The sequence below is a fragment of the Octopus sinensis genome, linkage group LG17 (genome assembly GCF_006345805.1).
Source record: "Octopus sinensis linkage group LG17, ASM634580v1, whole genome shotgun sequence".
Taxonomy (NCBI): Eukaryota; Metazoa; Mollusca; class Cephalopoda; order Octopoda; family Octopodidae; genus Octopus; species Octopus sinensis.
The window spans coordinates 59,205,679-59,225,841 of record NC_043013.1 but is presented as its reverse complement, the minus strand read 5'-3'; the positions used below and the strand labels follow the sequence as shown (position 1 = coordinate 59,225,841).

The 20,163-nt window shown below is 36.8% G+C and overlaps 2 protein-coding genes across 2 annotated transcripts in view; one reads left to right on the top strand and one right to left on the bottom strand.

Moving 5' to 3' along the window:
• LOC115220765 (b(0,+)-type amino acid transporter 1-like) overlaps positions 1-19,684 on the top strand; it is a 143,288-nt gene extending 123,604 nt beyond the window's left edge. The window contains exons 8-13 of the mRNA XM_029791322.2: positions 6,318-6,440; positions 9,003-9,106; positions 11,060-11,156; positions 15,350-15,499; positions 18,520-18,688; positions 19,472-19,684. Of these exons, the coding sequence (XP_029647182.1) occupies positions 6,318-6,440; positions 9,003-9,106; positions 11,060-11,156; positions 15,350-15,499; positions 18,520-18,688; positions 19,472-19,560 (732 nt within the window). The 3' untranslated portion in view covers positions 19,561-19,684. The remainder of the gene's footprint in view (positions 1-6,317; positions 6,441-9,002; positions 9,107-11,059; positions 11,157-15,349; positions 15,500-18,519; positions 18,689-19,471) is intronic.
• Positions 19,685-19,928: 244 nt separating this feature from the next.
• The window catches only part of LOC115220764 (b(0,+)-type amino acid transporter 1-like), a 31,526-nt gene continuing 31,291 nt past the window's right edge, over positions 19,929-20,163 (bottom strand). Inside the window, exon 11 of the mRNA XM_036510206.1 lies at positions 19,929-20,004. Within this exon, the coding sequence (XP_036366099.1) occupies positions 19,929-20,004 (76 nt within the window). The remainder of the gene's footprint in view (positions 20,005-20,163) is intronic.

The window sequence follows — 20,163 nt, the reverse complement described above, 5'->3', positions numbered from 1 at the left end:
AGAATCTGTTTGTTGGGCCTTATATCCAGTTTGCCATCACGAGCCTTGTTGTGATCTCGCGCATGGCAAATGGATGCAGGTGAGATCTCGCTCCAGTCTCGGAGAAGGCAATGGCTGTGGGCGAATCTCATCCAATATGATGCTGACTGCTTGTGCCGCTACATATATATATATATATATATATATATATATATATATATATATATATATATATATATATATACCAATTAAGGACTGAGCACGAAAAGTGGACAGTCAACATGCTAGATATAGACGTCAAATCGCCATTCACCACAAAAGATTATGTGCTCAGATCAAACTCAACACAAAACCATAGCAATAAACAAGTGAAAAATATACGAAATAAAATAATTACCCATGTACTAAATTAGTTTCAGCTGTTATTTTCCGCAAGGAAAACTGCAGCCATCATCAGCATGGTCCGTTATAAATGTAATTTGCTGGACTAGATGCAACACGATACCGAAATATCGCGGGCATGGAGTTCAGCCTATTACATTTGAATATATCTTTCAAATGCCTTTACCTTGGCGCGTGGGAACCCGAGAAAACTAGCCTGCAGCTAATAATTAGCAGCAGTTAATTTATCGGTTAGAGAACATATTTATTTATATATTTATATATATATATATATATTATATATTCATTTTATAGAAGGAGCTTCTACAGGACTAGAACTGTTTCATTCAAATGAAATCATCAGGAAGCTTGCTGTCAAAATAAGTTCTGGTATTTATACAATTAGGCAGATTTAATGGGGTGGTTATGGGGGATGTTTTTTGGGTAAGCAGGGCACAAACTGTTCTTAGGGGAGTGGTCAAAAGAATCAGTGATAAAGTAAATAAATGAATAAATAGAATAATTGAATAGAGTTTTAGGTAAGTAGAAGACTATTGCTTTTAGTCAGTTTGTTGTTGTTGTTATTAAGTGGAGGGAAGAAGTAGTAGATAATATACATGAAAGAACATATAAAATAAATATACAACAACACCCAATACATACACATGCGATATCCATACATATACATATACATATACACATGCATATACATAGAGACACACACATACATACATATAAATAAATACCCTAGCACATATATATATATATATATATATACATATATATATATATATACATACACATATATACAAATACACATACACATACATGCAAACACGCAAACACACGCACATATATATCAACACATACATATATACCCACACAAACACACACACATATATATATTTTCTTCTCTCCTCATCTTCCTCCCTTATTTTATTTTTATTTTTATTTTCCTTTTCTCTATTTGTCTCTCTCCCTACTCCAAAAACACAGAGAACACACACACACACACGCACATACACACACACACACTCACACAAAAAAACCACACACGTACAGGCAGAGAAGCACACACAAACCTCCACAGTACAATTATACAAACATACAATGTAGACGAAGTTCTTAGACTCTGAATGGCATCTGAGCGTCTTCAAGATCATAAAAGGTATCATTTATGACCTACCTACCCGTCAACACACATTCAGTGACTTTAGAATAGACAAACGCCAAAAGTTCCTAGAACTCCCCAGGGTTCCAGCAGGCCAAATGGAATCCTTCTACCACTCCCCTCTCCCTTCCTTTCTATCTCTTTACCAATGGATATAAACTCAAACACTCACACACACACTCACACGCACACTCATTCACATACACATACACACATGTTCTCTCACTCATTTCCTCCTCAGAAAAGGGAAAATAAAAATAAAAATAAAATAAGGGAGGAAGATGAGGAGAGAAGAAAATATATATATGTGTGTGTGTATGTGTGGGTATATATGTATGTGTAGATATATATGTGCGTGTGTTTGCATGTTTGCATGTATGTGTATGTGTATTTGTATATATGTGTATGTATATATATATATGTATGTATATATATGTATATGTATATATATGTATATATATATGTGCTAGGGTATTTATTTATATGTATGTATGTGTGTGTCTATGTATATGCATGTGTATATGTATATGTATATGTATGGATATTCGCATGTGTATGTATGTGGGTTTGTATGTATATTTATTTTATATGTTCTTTCATGTATATTTATCTACTTCTTCCCTCCACTTAATAATAACAACAACAAACTGACTAAAAGCAATAGTCTTCTAACTTACCTAAAACTCTATTCAATTATTCTATTTATTCATTTATTTACTTTATCACTGATTCTTTTGACCACTCCCCTAAGAACAACAGTTTGTGCCCTGCTTACCCAAAAAACGTCCCCCACCACCACCCCATTAAATCTGCCTAAATGTATAAATACCAGAACTTATTTTGACAGCAAGCTTCCTGATGATTTCATTTGAATGAAACAGTTCTAGTCCTGTAGAAGCTCCTTCTATAAAATAATTTAATTTACTCTGCTATGTATTGAGTACCTTATTTACTGTGGTTAACCCCGACTCAACCTGGGACCTACATATATATATATAAATATATATATATAACAAAGTTGAGTTGTGGGGTATCGCACGAGTGGAATTATATACGAAAGAAGGTTTGAAAATGCAATTAAAAGATGTTTATTTACTTTACCGGTTTCACTCTTTGGAAAAAGATTGTCAAAAGAACATGTGGAAGTTTGGTTGCGTTAATTATTGGTTGTTGCAAATTGCTACATTACATATATATATATACAGTCTTTGGTAACAGGGACATGTTAAGGACATAAAAAAGTACAACGGTATGTTGAGAATATAAAGAGGTTTAACAAGCTCATTGAAAAAATGGGCAGAAAAGATTAAAACAAATATATTATACATCTCAGGGTAATTTCCAGGAGGAATTATTAAAAAAAGTTCAGTACAGAATATTATGAATTCAAAAAGATTTACATTAATGTAGTAGTGAGGTAGTTACTGACCTGCCCGTTTTAGCAGAAATGTGGAATTGAAAAGGATGTAACCGTTTTTTTCTTTTTTTGGCTCTCCTTCAAGCATCAATGATTTTGGGGTTAGGGTGAGGTGAATATGTGTGTCTCTGTGTGTATGTGTGTGTGCATACATATACATGTGGTGTGAATAGATGTGTCTGTGTGTCTGTAGTATTTGGTCAGATGGTGTCTGTTTGCCAACCGCGTGTGTGGTTGTCATGGTGTTGTGTGTGTGTGTTGTGTGCATGCGTGTGTACGCATGTATGTGCGTGGATGGCATTGACATGGTGCTGCGTGTGTATATATGTGCCTGTATGGAGGTGTGAGTGTGTGTGTCCCTGTGTGTGTGCACATACACGTATACAAGTGTGTGTGTGGGGGCTTGTTTTTGATTGGTTCCAGGGTGGTGTAAATAGATGTGTGTTGTTTAAAGAATTTTTTGGGGTAGGATGGTGTGTGTATATGCGTGCCCGCCCGTGCACGCGCATGTCGTGCGCGTCTACGCGTGTGTGCGGGCCATACACACACACTACATATACATATACACACACACACACACACATCATACACATACATACCACACACACACACATCTCACCCCCACACACACATCTCACCCCCCACACACACATACACCACACACACACACCACACACAACACACATACAGAACACACACACACAACAACACACATACATATAATATACACACACAACACAACACACAAATATAACATATATTTATATATAATATACGCACATATAACACACACACACACACACACACACCACACAACACACACACACATAACACACACACACACATAACACACACACACACAACAGGATGTCCTTTTGAAATACTTGAAATATTTGAAGTTGTTTTCTTTCTCAGACCAGACAACACAATCAAATCCATTTGTAAGTTGAAGGACAATGTAAATGATACACACACACACACTTCTTAACTGTAAATTTAATTTGTATTTGATTGCATTACAAAAGGCATGTGATTTTTTTTACTTTTTAAGTGTCCTAGGTAATGCAATTCTGAGCTTGACATAAACCTGCTTATTACTGGAAGCTGATAGATTATGTCTCAAATATATATACAAAGTATGGGGCTTTAGTTCACAGGTAATCTAAACGATTAGGTATGCTAGGTAAGTGCTGTAATGGATTACTAGGGCTCTAAGGTTATAGCTGAGAGGGTAGTTAGGGAGCCATTGCAGATTTCCGATGCAGTGGATATATAATTGTTAAACAGGACAGGAAACATTAAAGCAAGACAAACATCTCAAGACGTATACAATATTATTATTCATTTCATTTATTCATTTACTTGTTTCAGTCATTTGACTGCGGCCATGCTGGAGCACCACCTTTAGTTGAGGAAATCGACCCCAGGACTTATTCTTTGTAAGCCTAGTACTTATTCTATCGGTCTCTTTTACCAAACCGCTAAGTTACGGGGACGTAAACACATCATCATCGGTTGTCAAGCGATGTTGGGGGAGGGGGCAAACACAACACACAACATACACATATATACGACGGGCTTCTTTCAGTTTCCATCTACCAAATCCACTCATAAGGCTTTGGTCGGCCTGAGGCTATAGCAGACGACACTTGCCCAAGGTACTATGCAGTGGGACTGAACCCGGAAACATGTGGTTCATAAGCAAGCTATTTACCACACAGCTACTCCTACGCCTATTATAGGAACAAATTCAAAATCTTACAGCTCTTTCATGGATATATGCAGGATTGCACCTAAGAACTTACACTCATGGATCTGCATGGGATTGCACGTACAGACTCATGCTCAGGCTTCTATAAATTCGGGAAGTTGAACTATGAACTTTTATGCTTCTTTTTTCTTTTTTCTTTCCATCTTGTTATTCTTTTACCCCTTTCTCTATATTGTCATCTATATATAATATATATACCATTCTCATTTTCCCTATTTGTCTCTGATGACAGAATATTCCATATTCAGGGATGTCTCAGAAACAGCTGTAAGATTTTGAATTTCTTCCTATAATAATATTGTATATGACTTGAGATGTTTGCCTTGCCTTTATGTTAGCTGTCCTGTTTAACAATTATATACTCTTTTACTTGTTTCAGTCATTTATAATATATATATATATATATACTACAAAGGTATGCTGAAAATTTCTTGGCTTTAAGGGTATCGCAAAAGGCCTGGCTGGAAGCCCAACTTCCTGAGTTCCTTTACAAGGTTGGAAAAACTGAAGGACTGCTGAATAAGTGTGTGAATCTGAGATGAGAGTGTGTTGAATAAAATCATAATTAACTGATACTCCTTTATTTTAAATAATAATGATAATGAAATTATTGTATACAGTGCTCAGGTGCACCACAACTTGTCAAAAGTGTGTATAAAGCATATTCAGTTATGTATGAATGTCTGGAAAGCGAACAGTGTATGAGTCAGACACATGCTTGCGTGTGTATGGAGGAGAAAAAATCAGGTGTAGTGTTGGCGAATCTCAGGAAGCATGGAAGTTTTGAAGGATGCAGTGCTCCAACAACTAACAACTGATGCCGGCAGTTTGTTCCATACTTCAGCAAATCTTAGTGTGAAAAAATGTTTCCGAAAGTTATGGGAGCTGTGCTGTTTTCTGACTTTGTAAACATGTCCACAGGTGTTAGACAGGTGGAGGTTGAAAAGATGCTCAGAGTTATTGTTTGTAAGATGGTTAGTAATTTTATGGGTGTGTGCCAAGTCATCAGCCAGACGTTGGTGTTTCAATGTATCCATGCCCAGGGAAGTAAGGCGTTCAAAATATGGCAAATGCCTAATGGATGGTATTCTCTTGGTTGCACGTTGCTGAATGGTTTCCAGAAGATTCATATCCTGGGCAAGATAGGGGTTCCAGACCGGTGAGGCAAATTCCAGGTGAGGCCGCATCATAGCTATATAAAGCCGCAGATAGATAGCCGGAGAGTGGCTCACAAAGGACTTGGTGAGTGATGCCAAGACACCCTCAGCCTTTTTGGTAATTTTAGCAATGTGTTTTGTCCAACGCAAATCGCTGTTGGCAATAATGCCAAGGTCACATTCAAAAGAAGACTTTTTGAGATTAGCGGGAGTAAGTAGACGCTGGGTTTTTCCTCCCAAAATGCATGGTGGTACATTTGTCCACAGCCAGCTTGAGTTGCCAGTCCATGATCCACTGCTGCATAGTGTCCAGGTCTGATTTCAAAGCCAGAAACTTTTCAGCCCCACCCCTTGTGTATACACACACAAGACATTTCCATGCCAAAAACTGTAAGTTATTCCGCCTTTGTAAAATATATGTATTCTGATATTTCGTTATAGAATTTACCTCTGGCAATAATAATTGGGATTCCCCTTGTCACCGCTCTGAATATTCTAACGAATGTCTCATATCTGGCTGTTATGACAAAACGGGAGCTCTTACAGTCATCTATAGTCGGTGGGGTACGTTGTTCTTTGCTTTCCTATCAAACTAAATATTGAATGTATTGACATTGAGGATAAATGCATTTACACCATGCATTTCATTTTAAGTTTCTCTGCCTCCAGTCAAAGATGTATGGCACCCTACACACACACACATACACTAACATACCAAGCTTATATACTCCTGCTTTATTTTTTCTTTCCTCCATCTGACTTTGTGATAAAGAGTGTAAGCTCAAAATATTAAAGACACTTTACTTTTCTTATCTCTCATTCTGTGCCAAACTAATTATCATTACATTCTGTTTTCACTTTGTCTTGTCATTGTTCTCATCAATAATATTCAACAGTCCTTTGCTCAGTAAACTTGTGGGGACTGAGGAAGCTGGAAGTAAATGAATGGCTTGTGAAAGCTGTACAAACCATGTACAGGGGTATTGACAAGAGGGTGAAAGTTAGCAACAGTGAAAGCACGTGGCATAGTGGTAAGAGTGTTGCATGCATGATTGCCAGATTACAGGTTCAGTTCCTGGAACAGGTGACATGTGTTCTTGAGAAAAACACTTCAAGTTTCTCTAGTGCTATGTGGAGACTGGCATGTAAAAAAGTATTTCCATATTCTCATATTGACTGGCATGTGAAAGAGCATCTATATTTCCTCTGCATGTCATAAAAGGTGACTAAAAGAGGTTGAGGTAGTATTTGAACACTGAGGTTGTTTAATTGACTAAGAGGGTAGTGAAATCAGTACTTGATCTATTTGAGGGCTTACTAGAAACTGATGAAGAAATTTAAAGACCTGTACCATGTTAAGCCATTGACTAGCAATGAAATGTAGATTGGGGAAGTGGAGACACTCATAATATCAAAATAATTTCGAACATCAAAACACAATGAAAAAATGTAATGCAGTGCTTGGCACCTGATACCCAGATCAGGATGAACAAATTACATAGAACTCTCTTACCTTTGGGGCACTGTTTCACATGGGTTGCCATTTCAGAGCAGTAAATGTTGGTTTTAATGTTGGGCAGTTACCTTTTGGTATTGGTGACATAGCCATTTATTGTACAGTAGTTAAAAACTGTTATCTAGTAGCTCAATATGATACAATCTAAATAATAGTCTGCTTGTTTGTTTGACCATTAGACTTTAGTTAGTTAGAGAGGTGGAGTAAAAGTGAGAGGGGGCAGGAGAAGAAATGTGAGTAGAGAAGAAAGAAGAGAGGAGTATAATAATACACTAAGGCCAAATGCATCACATGGTTAGTTGAAGGGAGAGGTGAAGAGTGAGAGAAAAAGATGAGAGAAAAGTGGGAGAGAGAAGTGGTAATGATGTACTGTAGGGTGGGGAAGGAAAGGTGAAGAGAAAGAGAGAAATGTTATGAAGAGGGGAATTACATGGTTAAAAAGTTTGTTGAAGAAGAGAGGAATAGAAATTTGAAGTTCTTAGCAGAGGGAAGTTTTAAAATCATATAATGTATTATTGGGACAGGAAGTGAAATAATTTGGTAAAATAAAATTAAAAATCATCCTTTCTTTCTTAAATAGCTTCTCTTATCTTTTTTTGTTCAGTGGAATTTCCACAGATCCCAATAGTATAATACATAATATAACATTTGATTGAGGAAAGGCGGTGAGCTGGCAGAAACATTAGCACGCTGGACGAAATGCTTAGTGGTATTTCATCTGTCTTTACATTCTGAGTTCAAATTGCACCAAGGTCGACTTTGCCTTTGGTTCTTTCTGAGTCAATAAATTAAGTATCAGTTGCGTACTGGGGTCGATCTCATCTGCTGGCCCCCACCCCAAAAATTTCAAAGAATATTTGATTGATGAAACACTTCAAGGTAGTGAGCAGCATGGCCAGAGTCCAATAACTGAAATAACTAAAGAGTGAATGGGTATTTCTGTTCATCTGACCACCTGTCTCCATTTGTTTACCTCTATCTCCATACAGGGTGGCCCAAAAGTAGGTTTACAGTTATTCAAATATCTCTTTCACATTAATATATTAACAGTTTAGATCTTAATTAAAAAAAAAATATGAACCCATTATTCTTTGCTAATTTAGTTAATTGTAAGATAGAAATTTAAATGTAATAAAATGTTTTAAAAGAAATTTAAAGTGCCTATGTGATTAACTGTAAACCTACACCCTGTATATCTGTGTTGGTCTGGTTATTTTCATCTATCTCTATCTGTCTGTCAGTCCGCCTGTCTGTCTCTGTCTATCAGCTTCTCTCTCTGTGTCTATCTGTCATTCTATCTCTCTCTGTCTCTGTTTATCAGTCACTCTCTCTATCCATCTCTGTCTATCTATCAATTTATCCCTGTTCCTCTATCTACTGTTGTCTGTCTTTTTCCGTAATAAATTTTTTAAAGCATACACAGTTACAAAGTTTACATTTATTTACATGACATTCAGGTCTGATAGTTCCTGCACCCCACCACAAGGTTTGGATATGATCTATGTTGTTTTTGTTCTTCTTTTTAATTAATCAGTCAAACACAAAACAAAAAACAAACAAAACAAATTCTTCAAGATGCAAATTTCTAAAGAATACTTATTTTTTTCCAGTTATGGGCTGATCGAGTTCTTGGGGTTGCTGCCATTATAATACCAATTTCTGTGGCCATGTCAACGTTTGGGGCAGTAAATGGAAATTGTTTCACATGTGGGCGGTGAGTATAAGTTTCCAGCCCATATTTTGTTTCATCTCAATAATAGTAACGACGTTGATGACGATGGTTATATTAATGAAGATGGAGGTGGGGAGGATGAGAAAGTGACGATGGTGGTGTTGAAGATGATGTCAATGATGATGGTAATGGCAGTGAAGTTTATTACATGATTATCAAAATATTTTCCTATTTTCTGCATGTAGGTCCTTGCATTTTATCTGGAGCGATGTAGTTTGTCCACCGATGCGACGAAGGCCATCTAGTCATCCTGGGGTGGGGGTGGACTTGTTTTGTGAGTCTGCAGATGGCTAGTGAGGCCAATCTGCGTCCGAAAGAGTCTTTGACAATGTGGACAGGGAATGGTAGTGTCTGCTACAGGGTTGTTAGCTCTGTTCTTCCTGGCTTGTCTGCGGTCTTCTGCAGCAGTGATCCTATTGGTCTTGCATGTGTTGGCATCCTTGTGGACAGCTGATATGGGTCTCAAATGCTGATAGAACGCCAGCAATGTTATGTACTGGAGTCAATCTGATCAGTTATACCTGTTCTCCAAAATGTGAGGCCTTGGGAAACATTATCATATGGGAAGGATCTAGATAGAATATTCCATTTCATATAAATTTGTTTATTATAAAGATAGTGAAGAAAGGAAGAGAGGAGAGAAAATTACTTCTGGTTCTGATGTCTTGTTTATGTAGGTAGTTCATCATCTCACTTGTTGAAAAGAATATCTAACAATTACTCTACATACGTGCGTGTGTGTATATATACGTGCGTGTATATATACGTGTGTGTATATATACGTGCGTGTGTGTGTGTGTGTGTATATATATATATGTATATCTGTAAGTTTTATCATCTTATATTATTCTACTGGATTTGGAAAATTGTTGGCAGATTAATTCAGAATTTGATCTTTATAATGCTATTCTCGTATACTTGTAGTTACTGTTATATACATCATTATATTAGAATTAATATTAATTACATATCACAAATAAGATGTTTTCATTATACTAAATAAATAAATGTATTAATACTTCCATTTCATTTATTAATTAATTGATGATAATTATAAGAACGATAACAATTATAATAGATAATTAGTTTTATTTCACTTAATAAATAAATTTAATAACCAAAATATTATAGTATTGTATAGTTTATACCTTATATTATTATTACAACAATATTATTTTGTTAATTCTCAAAGAATCATAAAATACTTGTTTTGTTATGTTACTTAATTTACTTATCTATAGTGTTCTCCCTTCCGTTATATATATATATATATATATATATATATATATATATATATAATATATATATTGGGTTGTCCGGAAAGCTCGTGCTGATTTTTAAAGGAAAGAAAAAGGTCAATAAATACTTGCCATTACATTTTTAATCAACCAAATACGAACCATTTTGTTGTACAATGCGTCTCAATCTTTCCTTTGACTTGAAAATACCCTCTTCCCAGAATTGAGGGGGTTTCATGGCAAAGAATTCATCGAGGTATCTTTTTACGTCATCCAAGGAATTGAAATTTTTACCATTAAGACTATTCTGTAGAAACCTGAATAAGTGGAAATCCGAAGGAGCAATATCTGGTGAATATGGAGGGTGGGGTAACACATCCCAGCCGAACGGCAGCAATTTTTCTCTGGTTCCCAATTTTTCTTATCTTCCATCTTAAAGGGTTACAGAATTAACACAGGTTATAGGAACATAAGCCTTCTTCCACGAAAAGATAGCTTAAACTGTGCTCTAAATGGAGATGTAGTCAAATCCTATTTTATGAACTCAACTATGTTCTAAAATAAGTCGAAAGGTAAGCTACTATAAAACGGCACGAACTTTCCGGACGACCCAATATATATAAACATTTGTGATATTGTATGTGTTGTTGTTACTGTATTTACTGTTACAATAAATGTCTCATCTTGTAATCTTTAGATTGACTTACGCTGCAGCCAGAGAGGGTCATCTCCCACAGGTTCTCTCCTATCTTCACATCAGGAAGAAAACTCCTGTCATCTCCCTTATATTCTCAGTAAGTCAAGCATATGATACCTCTGTATTCTCAGATGTTCATTCTGTTGTGTTGTTAAATTATGTGTGTATATACATACATATATACATGCATACATATGCGTGTGAGTGAGTGACTAAGTGTATGTACAATATATATATATATATATATATATATATATAGCGAGAGAGAGAAAGAGGGTAGTGAAAATAAAGAATTCCTGGGCGCTGGAAGGCTGAGAACACAGCTTAGAAAATCAGGTAAATGCCCTTAGAAGTGACCAGCAAGGCTCCAATTGGTATTTGCTGCCTTGTAAAGGTGTTGATTCAATTTTCTAAGCTGTCTTCACAATCTTCCTGCATTCACAAATTCCTTTATATTCTATAGAATATCAACACACTTGGGGCTTATAAGTTTGTTTACGATGTATGTGTGTATGTATGCATGCGTATGGTAAAGCTTTAACATGTAGAAAAACACTTGATCAGTGAAGTGATTAAAGATAATCTTTAAAAAAAATCCCCACAAATCTTGTAATTACAGCTACCCAGGGCGAAATAATAATTTATCAATAATGAGACCTATTGAGTCAAGTACGTCAACATCAGCATCAAAATAAAAATCAAATGGAAATTGTAGTTATGATACCCGTGCCGGTGGAACGCAAATAGCACCATGCGAACGTGGCTGATGCCAGCGCTGCCTGACTGACGTCCATGTCGGTGATACATAAAAAGCACCAACCGATCGGGGCTGTTTGCCAGCCTACCCTAGCCCCTGTGCCAGTGGCACATAAAAAGCACCCACTACACTCACGGAGTGGTTGGCGTTAGGAAGGGCATCCAGCTGTAGAAACACTGCCAGATCAGACTAGAGCCTGGCGCAGCCTCCTGGCTTCCCAGACCCCGGTCGAACCGTCCAACCCATGCTAGCATGGAAAACGAACGTTAAACGATGATGATGATGATGATGATGATGATGAATTCATTCCATTACTTATTAATATGAAAACAAGACCGTTTGTCAGTTTGAGTAAAAAAACAATCAAACGAGAGACGATTGTAAAGAAGACAAGAAAGAAAGCCCCAAGAAAGATAACCAACGTTACACTAATTCAATGTCAAACAGACGTAAACCAGTTGTCAATAGTTTATTATGTGTCCGGTGGACTACCTTTAAATTCCGACAAGATGTGTTTCCTGAAATATGGGCATACAACAAAAATCTCGTTCCTTGAATTTATGTATTCAGTTGGAAGTTCTCATGTTTTTCAATAGATTCAATTTTTCAATAGAACACACAGAAGGTTTTTTAGACCCCGTTAATATAGGGTTTGGATTTAGAGAGGATTTGTCACTCGATATCGAAATTGATCCTTTCGTCTTTAAGTTTCCAGATTAAAACCGAAAGGGTTATTGAATCCCTCTTATCACGGTATATAAAATTCGAAAGATAAATGTAGGTAGAAGGTTCTTGCACTTAGTAGATATCCACTTTCCTAGCACCCATAATAAATAATAAATGTGCCCTTTTAAAGCCTAGCCGGTCTCATGGGCCTGGTTTCAATGGCGTATGTGTTCTCCAGTTGGACAGGACACCATTCCATTGCAGCGTTACTCATTTTTGCCAGCTGAGTGGACTGGAGCAACATGAAAGGAAGTGTTTTGCTCAAGAACACAATGCGTCGCCCGGTCCAGGAATCGAAACCACAATCTTACGATCAAGATGCTTGACACTCTAACCACTAGAACCCATAGACACAGTAAAATCTTTAACAGACACACAATAAAAGTTTCTTTTTTATGTCCTGTTAATGTCAAGTCGTATATCAATAAGTAACAGATGACTCAAACCTGCCCTGGCTGAACATGTAAAGACAAATCTCAATTACCTCTTGGATAGGACTGTGATATATCTTCCGTTGTTTACGAAGTTTGGCTTGTTATATGTCTCCACTGTCCTGCTTTTGTTACCAACTTTGACCCTCCACAAATCCCAAATTTTATTTTGGTTCACGGGAGCAACTGCCTTTCGAAGCCTCATATTGTTGTTAATTGCTCGAAATGAGGAGTTGATGGACAGCCAACAACTGATGAAGGGTTGTTCTTTATGTTACTTGTCTTGTTTACCATTTGTTCCTCTCGTTGTTCACATAGCCAAGTTCGTCTGCGTATTTCATGTTGTTTACGTTTTTTGACGTCCTATACCCATACATACACACACACACACACACACACATATATATGTACGTATATGTATGCATATATGCATGTGTGTGTGTATATATATATATATTTCAAGAGTAGTGTTCACAAATTTCAGGAAGCATGGAGTTTTTGAAGGATGGATTGTCCTGACCGAGAACACCGGAGGTCTCAACTATCACAGGCTCGATCATAAACCTGTCGGAGAGTGACCTATACTTTGACGGTTTGTTTTTCTTAGCTTGATGAATAACAGAGCCTGGGCTGGTAGCTGACAACACAGGGGAAGGTGTCACAGCTTGTGGCATCCCAGATGAGGGACCTACCAACACGAAACGGGAAAATTGTCATACCATCCAGCCTTTTACCATCCCCTCGGTCTTGCCCTGCAGATTCGAGCTGTAAAGGGAAGCCTGTGGCATCTGGGCCCTTCTTTATGATCTTGTAAAGGGTGGCATAGAAAGTGGTCAGCACTATGACGGCAGGACAGTGGAGTGAGGCTGAAAGAATCCACTGTGGATCCGAAGTAACATCCATGAGGCTCTCAGATCTGGAGACCAAACCTCAAGGAAATGCCAATGCACTGGTAGTCACTATCAAGCTGAGTGCCAGTTGCAAGTGATGGCACCGCATTGAGCCAAGCTCTGCTGTGAGGCTTGAAAGCTGAATAGAAATAAGCCAGATGGTTCTGGTCAGGTTTTGAATAAACCATTGCACCTTATATATACAAAGGTATGGCGATGGAAACAAGGAAAATAGAACTCAAAATATAAGTATATGTGTATTTTTATTAATATTTAGCAGAAGTAACAGAGTGACTCAAGTGCCGAAAGTTTTGTGGCTGATCAGTGCCAACACATGAAATTCTTGGTCCCTGAGTCATTCTGTTCCCTCTGCTAAATATCAATATATATAAGTAATGATTTACCATTCAGGTACACACCTTGTAGTGTGTTGTTCAAAGCCTCAAAGCCCCTTCACAGTTCCTTGTATAAATGTGCAGCACACGACAACTTCTAAAATGGATTGATATGTAAATAAGTGAAACAGCAAATAAAGAATTATATACCTTGTGACAAGTTATATGAGATGACACATATGTACCTATGATGCACCACAACTGTTTGCACGGGATCTCACCTGTAAGGTACCAGTGCACGGAGTGAGTAGACAAACGTAAGAAAGGCACCCACCATGGCAAGGGACGACTATCAGAAGCGTATATATATATATATATATATATATATATATATATATATATATATATATATATATAATATATATATATATATAAAGGGAAATAAAACAAAAGACGAAGGCAGGTGGAGTACAAACAAACAAATGTATTAGTATAGCGCTCAGGAATAGAAATAGAAAAGTCTTATGTATGTATAAAGAAGTGTCATGGGTGGTCATAGAGGCGATACATCAGAGTCACCTATGCTGCTAAGCACTTTATAGGTACGAAACCAATGGTCACTTTATGACCAGCCCCGTAACATTTAACTTCTTACAAAATATATTTCTGCTATAATGCTTTAGAATGTGCCTCATTTTCAGATATATGAACGACTGATTATGTAAATAGGGAGAGAGAGAATGTGTATGTGTGTAACATATGATGTACATACTGTACACTTTTTGCTCCCCAAAGATGCAAATCTATCAAAATTGCAAGCGTTTAGTGAATTATCTTACCCAGTTTTATTGAATGATTGTATTTCATGTTTTAGTTCTGTTTGCTGAAATTTGTGATGCCATATCCAGGCCCTGTTTTGGAACCAATGAGGGAGCCTCATGTCTCCTCCAAATCTCAAATCTCTCTCTAATGACCTTTAAATAAAATCTGTATCAGAAAAAATATATTAACTGGTAAAAGAAATAAAAGAAACAAAATTGAACAGCTTCGTCATGGATGGAGCTCCTTTGTTTCCATGTCTGTTCCAAACAATTATAACATCCTATTGTACTAGAACTGTCCTAATACTGAATTCTTTGCTTTATCTGCAGGCAATAATTGCTTTGATCATGATAATACCAGGAGAAATATCTTCACTAATTGATTTCTTCAGTTTTACTGCCTGGCTTTTCTATGGACTGGCTTTCTTATCGCTTATAGTAATGAGGTTTACAAAGAAAGATGAGCCCAGACCTTTCAAGGTAAGTAGACAATCACACACACACACACACACACACACACACACACACACACACATACACGCACATGCAGACGTGGATATATTTCTTGTTACCAATCCTCACCTGTTTTTGAAGCAAGATAATATTTCCCTATGGGCAGATATATTTCCACGGAACATTAGGAATAAATAACACTGCTTGGATGACAGGGATGCTCATTTACAAATATCATGTTATTGAGACGAGGAGACACACACACACATGCATATGAAATCGATGAGAGTATTTACATACATTGGTGCAGAGAGTAAAGTCAGAATAACAAAAGAGTACTTCTGTAGACTATGGGAAATATGAAACTCAGAGCTGTCTGCATTTAACAAAACCATATCTCATAATGCTTTTGTAGTACCAGTGCTAGTGCCAATATTTGGAACATGAAAGCCAGAAAAGTACTGACTACCAGTACTTTGAATGTTGTACCATTCAAAACGTTTTATTCTTTACAAACAATACACAATGCTTCAAGCGATCTACAATACTCTCCTATACATACATACATACGTACATACACACATACATACATACATACATACATACATACATACATACACACATACATACATACACACATACATACATACACACATACATACATACATACATACATACATACATACCTGCATACATACATACATACATGCATGCATACATACATACATACATACATACATACATACATACATACATACATACATACATACACATACATACATACATACATATATGTATATATTTATATATATATAAATATATTAGGTTTGGAGATGATGTACAGGTATTTTATATTAGAAGAAATGAGGTACTCAGAAATTCGAATGGTTTTATATTTACAGATATTTATTTGTATATTACATGTTTTTATACATCATATAACTTATATCATATATTAGCGCTTTCTCCCATTCTAGTGGGGTTTTCAAATCGAACTATATATATATATATAAATATATATACACACACTCACACACATACCCACGAATGAGTAGATAAACGAAAGAAAGGCACTCAACACATTTACTGGAAGTTATGAGGCTGGTTGCAGCAAGCTGCTGGTGTCTATCGACCTTTGTCACACCTGTCCGCCAGGCGTTGCCCTCTTATGTGAGATGAAGTGATGGTGGCAGAGGCAGAAGGTCAGTGAAAACAGCCTTTGAATGTCGCATTGCATCATTTAGACAATACCTGCTGATCAGTAAAGAAGGAACTGAGCACATACATACAAATATATACATACATACAAATATATACATACATACAAATATATACATCAGTGGTTTTCAACCAGGGTTCCGCCAGTACAGTCCAGGGGTTCCGCAAGAAGTTACAAAACTGCTAAAATCGGCAGTAATTTTTAATTCTCCTGAGCAGATATGTGTGCATAAGACTATTAAATTATTGCACAGGGGTTCCTCGAGCCAGTGGAATGTTTTCTTGGGGTTCCGCTCCAGCAAAATGTTTGAAAAGCACTGATATACATACATACAAATATATACATACATACAAATATATACATACATACAGATATAAACATACATACAAATATATACATACATACAAATATATACATACATACAAATATATACATACAAATATATACATACATATAAATATATACATACAAATATAAACATACAGATATAAACATACATACAAATATATACATACATACAAATATATACATACATACAAATATAAACATACATACAGATATAAACATACATACAAATATATACATACATACAAATATATACATACATACAAATATAAACATACATACAAATATATACATACATACAGATATAAACATACATACAAATATATACATTCATACAAATATATACATACATGAAGAGCTTCTTTCAGATTCTGATTGAACTTGGTAAAACTCACAAGGATTTGGTCATCCTGGATTGGCAGTAGAAGATATGTTCCTTGAATGCCATGCAATGGGATTGAACCTGAAACCACGTTTGTTGAGAAGTTTCTTAACCAGACAGCCATGTCTGTGCCTCATAGTTACAAATCGAACTTCTTAATCGTTAAATCATGTTGTGTCCCTGTGTAGGAACGTGGTTTAGTGGTTAAGGTATTTGGCTCACAATCGTAAGGTTGTAAGTTCGATTCCTGGCAGCGCTATGTGTCCTTAAGCAAGACCCTTTATTTCACATTGCTCCAGTCCACTCAGCTGGCAAGAAATAAGTAATACCTGTATTTCAAAGGGGCCAGCCTTGTCACATTACTTTGTCATGCTGAATCTCTCTGAGAACTACGTTAAGGGTACGCATGTCTGTGGTGTACTCATCCACTTGCACGTGCAATTTCATGTGCAGCCTCTTCCATTGATTGGATCAACTGGAACACTCACCATCATAACCGATGGAGCAACGGTAAGCAAGCTGTGTCCCTGCGTGTCGTTGCTTTTCTGTTTATAGATTGCATTTTCAGAACACATGTTAGACATCTTTCTATTTAATTTTTTCTGAAATGGATTTTGTTATTAGACGTGGCCATACTGGGGCATTGCCTTGAAGAATTTTTAGTCCAATGTATTGATCTTAGAACTTGTTTTGCTTTCGAAACCTGATACTTATTCTATGAATCTCTTTTTCTAAACTGATAACTTATGGGAATGGAAGCACGAACACCAGTTGTCAAGCAGTGGTGGAGGGGAGGGGCAAACAGAGACACGAAGATATACACTTGACAACCAGTGTTGGTGTGCTTACATCCATGTAACATTGGCAAAATTGACTGATAGAATAAGGCCCAGGCTTAAGAAAATAAGCACAGGGGTTGAGTCATTGAACTAAAGTTCTCTCAGGCAGTGCCCCATCATGGCCACAGCCTAATGATTAAAACAAATACACGATAAAAGATAAAACATTACAATTCTCATCAAATTTTTCAGCTGCTAATCCCTTTTGTTTTCAATGAAACCAAGATTAATTTTAAGAATTTCCCCTTTATCTTCTTTTAAGGTTTTCATCCTTGTACCAATTGTAATGCTCATCATCTCCGTATATCTGGTGGTAGCACCAATTGTACAAAATCCCGATTTGGGTTTCCTCTACGCCTTCCTTTTAATCATCGGAGGACTTATCTTCTATTTCATTTTTGTCCACTTCAAAGTCCAGTTGCCATGCATGGGTAAGTGTGCCTTTTTTTTTACCTATCTTTTCTCATTCTTTTTCTTGTTTCTGTCATTTGGCTGTGGCCATTTTGGGGCACCACCTTTGACTGAGGCCTGGCAAACCAGATGGCTGCACCAGACTCCAATCTGATCTGGCAGAGTTTCTACAGCTGAATGTCCTCCCTAGCGCCAACCACTCTGAGAGTGTAGTGGGTGCTTTTACGTGCCACCGCCATGAGGGCCAGTCAGGCGGTACTGGCAACGGCCACGCTCAAATGGTGCTTCTTATGTGCCACCTGCACAGGAGCCAGTCCAGTGGCACTGGCAACGACCTCGCTTAAGTATAATACATAGATGGCTATTTTTACTAAATACTGCCTCAATTATATATACCGGTTTTTTAATCACCGTGAGATCTTAGAATGCTGAACCTTACAAAGGAGGTGACAGAGGACTGGGATATGTGGTGCATTTCTATACTCGAGAAGATACACCCACCACAACATAAATGAGATACTAAAACCAAGGTATCAGCATTGGTGTGGATGCTGGTGACACGTAAAAAACACCCTATACACTCTGTGTTAGTAGGCTTACAAAGAATAAGCTCTGGGGTCGATTTGCTCGACTATAAAGGCGGTACTCCGGCATGGCCGCAGTCAGCTGACTGAAACAAGTAAAAGTGTAAAGAGAGTATTACTTAATCTGTGTGTGTGTGTGTGTGTGTGTGTGTGTGTGTGTAATATATATACAAGTGTACATCTATACTCATCCTATGTACTTATTTTTCTATATTTCAGAAGCCTTTACTGAATTTATTCAAAAGTTTGCGTGTGTTGCTCCATCAAAATATAAGCCACCTGACCATTCCAAAGACAACAAGCTTTAAGCATCAAAATTGGTAAAAACAAATATTCTGCCATTTGGAATTAAATTTTAATTCCATGAAAGTTTCAGGAAGAAAAAAAAAGAAAAAAGAAAAAGCAAATACTCAACAATATGAAAATGAAATGAATTTCTCTGGATAACTCTGTGTGTGTGTGTGTGTGAGAGAGAGAGAGAGGAGAGAGAGAGAGAGAGAGAGAGTGAGTGAGTGTTTGTGTGCGTGTGTTTAATCATTTTACTGGAATTTTCTTGGAGATATTATATACTGAACCAAATCTCAACGTTGGACTCTTTAGCCTGAGTGTAAAATGTTGAGCAGCTATGGTTTATTTTCAACTGAAAAGTGGAGGGAAAAAAATGAGGCAAAAAAGCCTAAACATAACGATATACTTGTTCTGCAGTAAAATTGAATGAACAATATTTTTCAGTGAAAGAATCTTCTGAACAACTTGAAACATGGCATAATTTCATTAACTAATATTAACACTTCACCCTATCATCTATACTCATACATTTTTCCTTGCTCGAATATCAACTCACTGGGATTTCATTCTCAGCACATGAACTTACAATTGTACGAATGATAAGAGCATTCATATTGAGTTCA